Below are 13,432 nucleotides of genomic sequence, written 5' to 3' on the forward strand. Positions count from 1 at the left end.
GTACTGCTTCTTGGTAGCAATGAAGAGGATATGCAGCTCTTGGTTACAAATGTCTACCATACACGCAAGGAAAGCGTTTGATTAAGGTTTTTTAAAGGAATATATATGGTAGATCATTGTGAACAAAGATATTCTGAATCAGGTAGAGGAATTTGTGTATTGAAGGATAAGTGCCAGGAACAGGGTGAACAGTGCACTGGAAAATAAATATTTATCCCAGGGGTGTGAATTAGTAGTTCAAGCAATGGAGTCCTGGTGCCAAATTCTAAAAGCAATGTTTGAAATTGTAAAAACAAAATGTCGAAATGCGATCTCTCAGGCTGATGTGTGGTAAATCTATAATGTGGTACGATAGGTGCGCAAATATCGAGATCAGTGCATCATCAACAACAACAAACCATCACGCTGTTTATCCGTAAGGGTAGGCAGAGAGGATAGAACGCCACATCACTCTATCTTTGCATACAGATCTCGCTTCCTCTACATTCATACATCTTCTTATGCACGCGCGCCGATTATTCCGACTTTCAGCGTGTCCATCTTCAAGTATTTGTTGGATTTGGTTATGCCATGTCTCTTTCGGTCTTCCTCTATTTCTGCATCCATCAACATTCGCATTGTGAATATTTTCAGCAGTTCTTTCGCTGTCCATTCGCTCCACATGTCCAAACCAACGCGGAGCTCCTTTCTTGATTTTGTCGATAATGCTTATCTCAGCATTTCATATCGAGTCCCTGTCCGTAGAACTCGTCAATCTGTACTCTTCGACATTCCTAACTCAATTACTACTACTACTACTACCATCACGCCATTTCCCCGTAGGGGTAGGCAGAGAGAATGGACCGCCACACACGTCTATCCTGGCATACACTCCTAGCCTCTTCCACATTCATACATCTTGTCATACATGCCCTTCGGTTCTGTCTGCTTTTGACATGACCAGACTTAAGATTTTGGTTTATCTGATCATGCCACGTCTTTCTTGGTCGTCCTCGTCTAATGTTGCCGTTCATTTTTGCCATATATACTTGTTTTACCATTCTCTCGTCGTCCATTCGTTCTACGTGACCAAACCATCTCAGAGACCCTTTCTTAATCTTATCAATTATACTTGTCTCAGATTTACACTCTCGCCTGATTTCATCATTCGTAACCCTGTCATACATTGATTTCCCACATATTCGTCTAAGAGATCGCATTTCAACCGCGTTCACTCGGCTTTCATCCTTCCTCTGCCAGTTCCATGTTTCACTTCCATACATAAGTGTTGGGACTAAAACTCCGTTGTGCACTGCCAGTTTAGCTTCGATTGACATATTTTTATTAGAAATTACTGTGTTTAGTGCTCCGTTCATTTTATTGCCCGCATTCACTCTTCTTTCAACATCTTTTTCTACTCTTCCATCTCTTGAAAACATGCTTCCCAGGTACACAAATTCTTCTACTTGCTCGAGACATTCGTTGTTTACATTTATTATGCAGTCAGTAACCTCACTATCCCTTTCAAATACCATCACTTTTGACTTACTTTCGTTCATCGCCAATTCGCTCTCCAGGCATACATCATACATTCTAGAGACTATTTGCTGCAAATCAGCCTTGCTGCTTGCTAACAGAACTGCATCGTCAGCATACAACAAGCAGCTTACTGAAAAATTTTCCATTTTTGCTCCAATACCCATACATTCTATCTCTTTCATACAGTTGTCCATGTATAGATTAAACAACCATGGTGACATTACACATCCCTGTTTCACGCCTTTTGAGATTGCAAACCAAGATGTAAATCCCCCATTAACTCTTATACACGCTGAACTCTCCTCATAGAGAGACGATACTGCACGTATAAGTTTATTGTTTACTCCATACTTTTCCAACACGCCCCACAATTTCATTCTATCTACTTTATCATACGCTTTTTGCAAATCGACAAATGCGCAGAATAGTTTTTGACTTTTTGCCAAAAACTTCTCCGTTAGCATTCGCAGCGCAAAAACTCAACGCTAACTCAATGACTTAATTATTTAAAAAATAGCACTCTACGAAGAATACAGATTACCTATAATGACAGTTTTAGTGACATCAACATACTACATTGTAAATACCATATTTTTATCAGATCAGTTAAAGACATTTTAAATTTATCTCCTGCTTGACTTTTAACTTTTAATTTGATTCTTAATTTTGTCTTTCAATTTTAACTTTTTAATTTTAATTCTTAATTTTAACTTTCAATTTTAACTTTTACTTTTAATTTTAATCATTTGATTTCAACTCTTAATTTATACTTACCTACATCTACTACCTGCATCGAATAATTTATTGTTAGTTGTGATTTTTTTTACAATTAAATTGAAATGTTCATGGAAGCAGAGAGAGAGGGAGGAAAGTAAAGTAGCTTTACAATGTCTTCTCTTTTTTATGAACTTTTTATGTAATATTTTTATTTTTACTTTTTTAGAATAAAATTATTTTTCCCCTCTCCTCCTGCATTCATTAGTGTGAAATCTGTAATTGGTCTTACTTTTTAAAATTGTTAATTTGTTCCTTGTTTTATATAAAGACTGTATGATTTCATTAATAAATAAATAAATTAATATCAAAGGATGAGAAAAGCATTATCGAGAAAAGACGTCTGCTTTGTTTTTATACGTTGAGCGAAAGAATGGCTAAAATGACTTACGATGCGAATTTCGATAGAAGCAGGAAATACGGAAGACAAAAAAAAGCATAGCATGACCAAATCCAATAAACACCTAAATATGGACACCTCGAAAGTTGAAATAATCTATTTGCGTGCATATGATCCTTGCCTTGTTTGTTTAATGAATGTAAAAAAATGAATATTTTATTTTTCCTTTCTTATGTTACACAAAAATATTATAACTGTCCATTATTTATTATAGGAGCAAAAATTCATTAACATTTTCTTGTACACCTACGAACAGGCCATGCCTTTGTGGGATTTTTTGTTTACTATTTTTACTATTATTATTATTATGGATAACTTATATAGCGCCATTTTTGTAATAAAATACATCAAGGGCGCTTTACATGGTGATTCTATTGTTAAGTTAATTTAATTGAAGCTTTTAAATTTGTAATTTAATTAAAATAATTTATTTTGTTATCACGTGCTACGGATTTATTCAAATGATTTAGAGAACAAGTGGGTTTTAAGTTTTTTCCGAAACATCACTTCACTTTCACAGCCTCGCACCTCTGCTGGGAGAGCATTCCATGCCATAGGGCCTGCGACCGCAAATGCGCGTTCACCAAATTTAGTGCGCTGTTTGTGTAGAGGTATAATAACTTTTCCTCTCGCCGTAGACGTAGCTGATCTAAGCGTGAGACACCTGTCAGCTAGTTCATCTGGAATGCATAGTTCCCTTAGATATTCCGGAGCCGAGTTGTGCAGTGACTTATACATAAGCCAACATAGTTTGTATTCGACCCTCTGTGGAAAACGTAGCCAGTGTAGTTCCCGAAGTAGTGGAGTGATATGACTGAACTTAGAGATTCCGAAAATAAGTCTCGCTGCGGCATTCAATACAGATTGTATTAATATGTATTTCATTGCTATGTATTTATGCTTTATTTTTTTAATACTCTGTTTTACCTCTTATGTATATTGTAAAAAAACAAAAAAAATTAAACAAAAAAAATAATTAAAAAAACATACAATTTTTTATATTACTTGAAATAATTTTATTTATTTATGCTTTATTAAGTTAGTTCATAACATCTTAAGAACTAATATAAACTTCTAATAATATTACAATTTTTTAATCAAAATTTCTTAATACATTTTTTCAAATTAATTTGAAATATTTAGATTTTTTCTATTTCCTTTATTTCTTCAGGTAACTCATTGTACAGCTTCAATCCCTTGTACAATGAGTTTTGAGATTCTGTTTTTCTCCTCATCGGTAATCTTATCTTTTTTTTTTTACCCCTCGTTTCATATGCACGACATTGTTGGTCAATTGAGAGTTTGTAATTCAGGTGTGCGACAACGAGTGGCACCACTACTCTGTGAATGTGCGCTTTCCCAGCGTCGAGCTGTTTGTGGATGGGAAACAGCATCACTCGGAGCCCAAGAACCCGGAGGTCATCGACGACTGGCCGCTGCACCTGACCAAGGGCATCACCACCACCCTCACCGTGGGAGCCTGCTGGCAAGGTAAGAGAACGAGAATTTGTCCAACATTTCAACTCGCGTTAGTAAATATTAAAAAACAAGTCTGATGAGATTTCTCGTAGGTGGGGACGGGGAAAAAGTATCGACTCTTTGTGATCCAAACTTTTACTCAATGAGTACTTTATGATAGGTATCAAGTACAGTTGTCGGCCTCGTGGTGTAATGGTCAGCGCGTTAGCCTGCCATGCAAGAGGTCTCTGGTTCGATTCGATTACAAAAGACGTCGAGCCGCGCGCGCCGCGTGAATGGAGAATAAAATCGAGCCAAATAAAAAAAATAAAATGTGTAAATTATTGTCTGAAACTAAACTCAAAGTAGGTGCAGTGTAATTGACCATTTTGTTTAAGTGTCTAATTTTAACATTTTACTAAATGTGACATGCAGTTGATGCATGTTTAGGAAGAATAAAGTCTTTACATCAATAACTTATAATGCAGATAGTTTAAAAAATTGGCAATATAAATATTATTTGATGTTATACACACATAATGTGAAAAGGAGATAGTTTAAACAGTTATCATAAAAGTGTGGAACAGTCCGCGATGTAAATGACAGTGAAATTTTGTGGTGCCATATTGAAAAAAGTGATACCATATAAATAAAATTTCACAATATTTAGGGGAAAAACTATTGTATGCATTTTATCTAAATTAAAATTTTTATTTTCGTGTTTTTAAAGTTAAGTTCCTACGTAAAATTATTTAAAAAAACACATAGTATTGATTGAAAAAATACAAAATATTTTTAATGAAATCATAGGTTAATATTAATAATTCCCAATTATGGCACTCTTTACCATTTTTCTGCATTATATTTAGTATAGTCTAGTACAATAAATATATTTTGATGTAATTTCATTTTTTCCATACATTTTTCATTTCCTCGCTGTAGCGTTTTCCTCAGTTTTGCACTTTTTATTGTTGCTCCCTAGAAAAACGTAAAGCGGGGGTTTTACTGTACTTTTTCTTAACTTTCAAATAAAAATTGGCCAAAAGAACTTGTTCTCAAAGCTGTAAAATCATAACTTCAAGTTGGTAATAATGACTCGACATTTACAGTATGTTGATACAAGTTCTTCACAGAAAATCTGAAAAAGTATTTATATTATGGGATATTGCAGCAGCGAGGCTTACAACGGAAGTAAAACAATATTCTCACGGCTGGCCTTCAAACTTACGAATCATCGACAGTCTCATTCAGTTCAGATCCGAATAAAAAATCTCACTTCTTTATTATATAAATAAAACACGAGTGATACTTTAATCCACAAATTTGGAATATCCAGTGACCGGTTTCATCGCTTTCGCGACATCTTCGAGACTGGTATCTTTATTAAAAAGTTAAATGTATTTATACAGAACAGAAGTAAGGATACATAATTCAAAGTTATATGTAAGTAAATTAAATAAAGTTATTTTTATCTTAAGGATCATTATCAACAAATTTTCTTTGGGTTAACTAATGAATTGATATAATGCTATTTTAATGAGTTTAAGTATTTTATTTTATTTTTGGTATCCCATCCTTCGTGAGTGTGGTTTTGTAAATAATGATTTCTGAAAAACAAAGGGTAAAAGGTCACTGGATATTCCAAAATATGTAAAACAGGTCACTGGATATTCCAATTTTGTGGATTAAAGTATCACTCGTGTTTTATTTATATAATAAATTAAAAAGAACTTCCATCAAGAATTTTCATTTACAAACCTTAATGTTTTAGATAACCCACTTCTTTAGTTTATCATATCATAATTTTAAATCAGAAAATATAATATGTCACTTAAGCTTAGTTAGAATGTAAGTTATAATAAACAATTGTAAAGCACACTTGAGGTGATTTTTTAAAAATGCCCCTATATAAATCAGCCAAATATTCTTATTAATATATAATAAGTACTTTTTTTTTGATACAGTATATATACCCCTAGGGCCATATGCTAAAGCACAAAGGGCTTTTTTATTGAGGCAAACAAACTGACATTGAACACCCCTCCACTTACCCGGATCTGTTCTAGAGGTATTTTGGTTCTGGTTCAAGCTACAATGAACGGCTAATTACATTAAAATTCCTGTTTTACGTTTTTCTAGGGAGCAACAAAAAAGTGTAAAACTGAGTGAGGAAATGAACAATGTATGGAAAAAAATAAATTACATAAAAATATATTTATAGTACTAGACTATACTAAATATACTGCAGAAAAATTATAACAACTGTCAAAATTGGGGATTATTCATATTTACCGATGATTTAGTTAAAAATATTTTGTATTTCTTCAAGCAATACTGTGTTATTTTTTATAGAATTTATATGTTTAAATAATTTTATGTAGATACTCAACCTTAAAAACATAAAAATAAAATTTTTAATTTGCATATAATGCATCCAGCAATTTTTTCCATAAATATTGTAAAAAGTTATTTATATGGTATTACTTTTTTTAGTATGGCACCTTTCAACTGTCATTTACATCGCGGCAAAACTGTTTCACACTTTTATAATAACTGTTTGAACTATCTTCTTTGTCGCATTATGTTTATAACTTCAAATAATATTTCTATTGCCAAATTTATTGATGCAAAGACTTTATATTCGTCATGCATCAACCACATGTCAGTTTTAAAAAATTTCAACGCAAAACTGGGGTTATAAAAAATGTAAAAAACGTTTATTATGGGGAATATTTGAAGAAGAATGTATGGAAAAAAAAGTACCTAAATATTTCGGTGTAAAAAGTAAAAACGAGGTTTTACTTCCCTTTGTTTTTTTGCTTTTGGTACATTATACAATAGCAATTTGAGATTAATTATGATGAATAATTTCAGGATCGGAAGGGAAGATGAAGCACTACATGAAGGGTTCCCTGGCCGGTCTGAACGTTCTCCTGAACGCCGTGGAGGGCCACCAGCAGCTCAAGTGCCTGGCCCAGTGCAGGGAGGGGCTCAGCCTCGCGCCCGATCTATGTAAGCCCCCACTCTAACTAACCGGCGCGCATTTACACGCAGGCTGCAAAATAACCACCAGAGGTTATCTCGCGCCGTCGTTATCATTGTCATCGTTTGTGACTGTGGTGCCGACAGGCAAACCATCAAGCAAATTGCCAGGGATTAGCCAGCATAATGCTCTCCTGGTGATCCAGTGGACTTCCTGACTGCGGTTCATGAATCGATCCAATATATTTGTTCAATTTCTATACTTCTTCATGGACCAGGAGGATTTATCAACAATATTTTGAGTTTGTCCAAATTTTTACAGACAAGGACTGAATTCAACTTCCTGGGGAGCTTTTAACATTAACATTTTACAACAGAGATGAAGTAAATTATAGCGAAGGTAATGTAGAAGTCTAAGCATCTACAAAAAAATTTTTTTTCTTCATTTCTGTTGTAATATGTTGATGTTAAAAGCTACCCAGGGGTTGAATCCAGTCCTTGTCTACAAAAATTTGGACAAACTCAAAATATTATTGATAGATCCAATATCTGACTGGCCTTGCTCATATTCATGATTTATTTCTGTGGTAAATAATCCCTTTGCGCGCGGTGATGTAACATTGTGTTACCACTAGTAAAAGACAAAAAAAAAACATGGAGACACACTGTTTAATAATTCCTTTTCCATAATTTATGCGAATAAACATATAATTTAGCCCTGTTGTAGCAAAAAAATCATAAACACGCCTCTGATATTACGCGCGCGTCCCCCATCACTGTCATCAACGGACTGAAGACTGAATCTGTTTTACACTACACAACACTCGCCACAGAACAGCGTCTCTGTCTTCCTTGTTATAAGTTCTATCTTCGTGCTCTCTCTTATACATATGTGTCGCTGAATTAGCGGACATATATAATTCCAACTATTTGTATTCATTCTTCGCATAGCAAGGACAAATATTTTTTGTATTAACGTCCAGCATAGTTATACATATTTTACTCTCCAAATCCGATGTGAAAATGTTCATTTGAAGGTTACAAAAAATATGAGTTCATCATTTAAAAAAAAACCCCTTTAATTAGCATTTTTACCACTATGTATGCCACTTTCACTCATTGTTTGACAGTTTAAAGGTGTTCTGGGTATTCTTTTACAGTACCCAACCTTTTTTAACAAATATTTTATGTCAACCATGCCGGGAGTCGAACTCGAGACCTCTTGCATGGTAGGCAAACACTTCAATCGCCACAAGGTTTGCCACAATGCCACAAGTTACCGTATTTAAAAATTCCAACGCAAACATATCTTCAGTCTTGTTATCTTTACCACTGTTATTTCATGTCTCTCTATTTCCCTGCAGACCTGAACTCTGTGGTAGTGGAAGGGGAGAGTGTCAAGGACTTGGAAACTCTCCTGAGGAAGGTCACATACACCAACTCCAGAATGTTCCCCACGCCGGGCAGGAGGAATGTCCACATTGCCACAACAATCAGGTAACGATCTTAAAGAAACATATTATTTTATGAGAAGCGGCCTTTGCTGGTGTGCCCATATCTAGTACACATTATTTACTTTATTGTTCTTCCATAGCGGCAAAGGCAATTAATGTTTATCTGAAACTAAATTTTTAACAAAAATATTTGTTGCTTTACAACATTATGGTGTTTCAGCTGCGAGAACGGTTCCATGGTGAAGGTGCGGCCGTCAGAGTCGTACGTGATGGTTCTGCAGCCGCAGACGCCCACCATCCTCATCGGGGGAGCTCCCAACACCCCGTGTGACTACGCCCAGTTCCGTGCCAGCGTGGCCGTGTTCTCCAACGTCACCGTGCAGGTCCTCAGCTCTGACCACTCCAAACCGAGAGGTGAGGCCGGAAAACAGTCGACGTTATTATTCAATACAAAGTCTGTCTGCCTAACGCGACTTATTCCAGTTAGAATACTTGACTGATTCCTTAAGGGTGTTACTGCTTGATTGATAGTAAAATAAAACGTTGATCAATTATTCTTATTACGCTATTGCTCAATTTTCATTGATCCATCATCAATTGATGATACATCGATCAATAAAAAATGCTCATTTCCAGACAAGGCCGCCCAGAAGTTGGACTCGTGCGTGGTGTCAGTGTACCCCGCCCTGAACCCTGACCACGAGGCGCTGGCCATCCGCGGCGCAGCCGAGCTGCCGCTGGCGCACGACATCCGCGCCACCGTGTCCCGCGACGGCGTGATCCTGGGCGGCGCCGACTCCGTGGAGAGCTACCAAGAGGTGAGCCAACGTCGCTAGTTTGGACTAGACGAGGTGTCGATGTATCCCGAAGATCAATTCTTTAAAATAATTACAAAAGCCTTAAAATTATTTTTAGAAGCTACTAGATTTTTATATACGACTGGACGCATGAAATGGCTACGGATAAAAGAAGTAGTGAAAATTCATAAAAAATTAATAATTATTATTTATAAAACATATGTTCGTCCACTCCTGGAGTATGCCTACCAAATCTGGAGTACCTATTTTAAAAAAGACGTAGAGTTGTTGGAGAAAGTCCAGAGAAGAGCAACTAAAATGGTAGTTTCTCTAAGAAATAAATCATACGAGGACCGCTTAAGGGAGCTCGGGTTAAGTTCACTGGAAGAGCAGAGGCAGCGCGGTGACTCGATCTTAACTGAGCAATATAATGTACCCAAGTTGAAATCGATGTTCACTATGAACCGCCATCTCAGAAGTCATTCATTGAAACTCAACACTACCTCCTTCTCATCTGACCCCAGGAAAAACTTCCCGACAAACCGAGTTGTGGAGAAATGGAATGGCCTTCCCGAGAAAGTGATCGGTGCTAGTTCAGTGAATGTCAACTAGATGCACGCAGCAATGTATAATAACCACGTACACTTGATATACACGCATCAGTTTAATAGTTGCTAGTGTATGAATAATAATAATAATAATATTTGTTTTAGGTCCTGCACCAGATTGAGTACACCAACAAGAAGCCGGCTTACTACCTCAACAGAGTATTCAAGCTTACCTGCTCCGAACTGAATGGCAGGTTCACCAGCAATGAATACGTACAAACTGTAAGTTAATTCTAAACTTGATCTCGCGACAGTGTCCAATATCGACTATTTTCTCACTTCCGTCGATGCCGTTTCTCGATTAAAAATATTGTGCCTTGTTCCATTCCACAGTTGACTGTGATCCATCCGCACCTGAGAAACGCCGAGCCGCAGAAGCCCAAGGAAAGCCACCCGCACCACAGCGGAGAGATTCACACCGGCATGGCCGACAAAATGGACACCTTCGACAGACTCGCCAGCTCTGTGAGTAACGCCGTATCTAGAGTTTTCCAAATTATTGTAAGATTTTATCCTGAAACAGACGTAGAAATTGTGGGAAAAGGTGCCAACAAACACACTTGTCATATTTGTCACCAGCATGTGAAAATCTTCGATTGATAATCGTATCTGATGGCTACGAGTGATGATCGCCAGCATATCTGGGGGGATTACAATCTAAAGATATGGAAGCCATATCTGTTAGTATTATTCGTTAATGGCAGGCAGTCTTTGCTGATGTGCCTATCTACAAAACTGAATAAATGTATGGAGAAAACCACAAACTAAAATGTCAACTAATGTTTCCTCATTATATCCGAAATCTCGCTATTATAACTGTGTTCATTTAAACCAAGTTCAACTGTATATACAATAAAACCCCCGTTTTACGTTTTTCGAGGGAGCAGCAAAAAAAGACTTAAACTGAGGAAGACGCTAAAGTGATGAAATGAAAAACTGCAGAAAAATTGTGAAAACTGTCATATTTGGGGATTGTTCATTTTTACCTATGATATCATTAAAAAAAAAAAATATTTTTTTTATCAGTACCACAACGGCGGCCTCCGTGGTGCAGTGGTCAATACGCTTGATTCTCGCACGGAAGGTTCCAGGTTCGATTCCCGGCGAGAACACAAAAATTAAAATGTGATTTTTCTCAAGCCTGGGTGCTTTGTGATGTAATTCACCACTGTAATTAGGCCTCCTGGCCTGTTGTGGTGCAAAAAAAAATGTAAAAAAAAAAAACATGTTTTTTTCAAATTAAAAAAAACATGTTTAAATATTTTTATCTAGGTCTTAACCTTAAAAACACGAAAATAAAAATTTGAATTTGCATAAAATGCATACAATGATTTTTTTTCCTTGAACATTGGGAAATTTTATTTATATGGTATCACTTTTTTTTAGTATGGCATCACGAAAATTGAACTGTCATTTACATCGCGGAAAATCTATTCACACTTATGATAACTGTTTAAACATCATCTTTCCAAATTATGTTTGTAATGTCAAATAATATTTCTATTACCAAATTTTTTAACTTTTTGCATCGTAATTTATTTGTTTATTCATTTAATCGCATGTCACAATTGATTAACATGTCAAAATTAGACACTTAAACAAAATGGTAAATCACACTGAACCTGCTTTGAATTTATTTTGAGACAACAATTCACACATTTTTTTATTTACCTTGATTTTACTCACCATTTTGGGCAAACGCTGCGGCACGCGGCTCTGCGTCTTTTTGACAGATCAAATGAGTTTTGAAAATTGTTCAATGTTTAAAAAGTAACTTGGGGGGTATTTAAAAGAGAATGAATGGAAAAAAATGGGACCTTAACATTTCGACATAAAAAGCGGGCAAACATATAATTAAGGAACGTAAACGAGGTTTTACTGTGTATTTATTTTTTTGGGTAGTATCATTGCTTTAAGCATTTTTGCATTATTTATTTTTTTTTTAAATGTGTTGTCCTACTTTTTTGTTAAATTTTTATATTAAAAAATAATAAATATAAAAATTTCAAAACCTTTTTTTTCCTATTAGGTACTTTTTATTTATTAAACTTGACAGTGAAGTCAAATTTTTTCGCCTAACACCATCCATATTATATGTATGAGAAAAAGTATATTTAACGCTTGAGTATCCCGATATTCTGCCACGAATCCCACTGAAGTCCACTCGTTCTTCTTCCCCCTCAGGAGAGCCACGCGCACTCGCCGGAGGTCCACAAGGCGGCCGACAAGCACAGCCTGCCGCAGCGCCAGTACGCGGCGCACGCCCAGCTCAACTCGCACACCGTGGAGATGCTCTCGCCCAGGGTTCTGGAGACCAGCTCCGGGAAACAGAACAGTGAGTGCGATCAAATTAAAATATTTAACCAATAATGAATAGGTCTAATGATTTGGGAAATTATATATTACAAAACGTTTTCTTACACGCAAAAATTTGACAATATATTTAGCAAAGTTTTTTCAAAATATATGAAAAGTTTATACAAATTAACTACTTTACGTCACAGGTTTATGTGACCACTTGTTTGCGATAGCCAATAAATTATATCATTGTTATGTTGAGGCAACCAGCAACAGGTTTCCGTGGTAGCCATGTTTTTTGACGTTTAGCGAACAAACAAACCATCATGCCGTTTCTCCGTAAGGGTAGGCAGAGAGGATAGAACGCCGCATCACTCTATCCTTGCATACGGATCTAGCTTCTTCTACATTCATACATCTTATGCATGCGCGTCGAGTATTCCGACTTTCGACATGTCCATCTTCAAGTATGTTTTGGATTTGGTCATGCCATGTCTTTCTCAGTCTTCCTCTGTTTCTGCATTCTATCGTGCATAGTTTTACCACACATTCGCCTGAGAGATCGCATTTTGTCAGCATTCAGCCCATTTTCATCCCTGTTTTTCCATGTCCATACTTCGCTCTTATACATCAGAGTCGGGACCCGGACTCCATTGTGAACTGCTAATTTTGCCTCTTACAACATTCATTTGCCAAGGTTGATTTAAGTGCACCGTTCACTCTGTTCCCGGTACTCTCCCTCCTTTCAATATGATGTTTAGCGGATTTTAATTATAATGAGGAAGTTCAGTGCTATGGGAATTTGGATTCAAAAAATGCATTTTTACGTGCGGTAAAAATAAGAGCATTGAACTGTATGGCAAAGTTTCTTGAAGATGCATTTTTAAAATATTTAAATTAACTACTTTGGGCTAGATCACTAGTTCTTCTGAATCAACCAATATTAGAGTGTTGTGATAGATTTCCGGTTTATGGTAAGCCAATTCACCAATCAGTGGAACTCACCGAAGAGAACAGTACAAAAATATTTTTGGTTTAGTTTAATAGTCTATTAAATAAAAAATATTCGAAAATCGTTGAACTTCCCCTTTGTACGGGGTTAAATTTTTATAAGTCGGAAACAAATACAAACATCCGTGAGAA

At 36.1% G+C, this 13,432-nt stretch overlaps 1 protein-coding gene across 1 annotated transcript in view; it reads left to right on the forward strand.

Moving 5' to 3' along the window:
• Cals (calsyntenin 1) overlaps positions 1 to 13,432 on the forward strand; it is a gene marked incomplete at its 5' end in the record, with an annotated part of 32,061 nt that overhangs the window by 10,408 nt on the left and 8,221 nt on the right. Inside the window, 8 exons of the mRNA XM_088242112.1 lie at positions 4,006 to 4,183; positions 7,025 to 7,162; positions 8,497 to 8,629; positions 8,807 to 9,000; positions 9,223 to 9,404; positions 10,097 to 10,213; positions 10,325 to 10,456; positions 12,176 to 12,326. Of these exons, the coding sequence (XP_088098238.1) occupies positions 4,006 to 4,183; positions 7,025 to 7,162; positions 8,497 to 8,629; positions 8,807 to 9,000; positions 9,223 to 9,404; positions 10,097 to 10,213; positions 10,325 to 10,456; positions 12,176 to 12,326 (1,225 nt within the window). The remainder of the gene's footprint in view (positions 1 to 4,005; positions 4,184 to 7,024; positions 7,163 to 8,496; positions 8,630 to 8,806; positions 9,001 to 9,222; positions 9,405 to 10,096; positions 10,214 to 10,324; positions 10,457 to 12,175; positions 12,327 to 13,432) is intronic.

The sequence above is a fragment of the Micrasema longulum genome, unplaced genomic scaffold, assembly GCF_059751315.1.
Source record: "Micrasema longulum isolate JH-2025_06_02 unplaced genomic scaffold, ASM5975131v1 h1tg003324l, whole genome shotgun sequence".
Lineage (NCBI taxonomy): Eukaryota > Metazoa > Arthropoda > Insecta > Trichoptera > Brachycentridae > Micrasema > Micrasema longulum.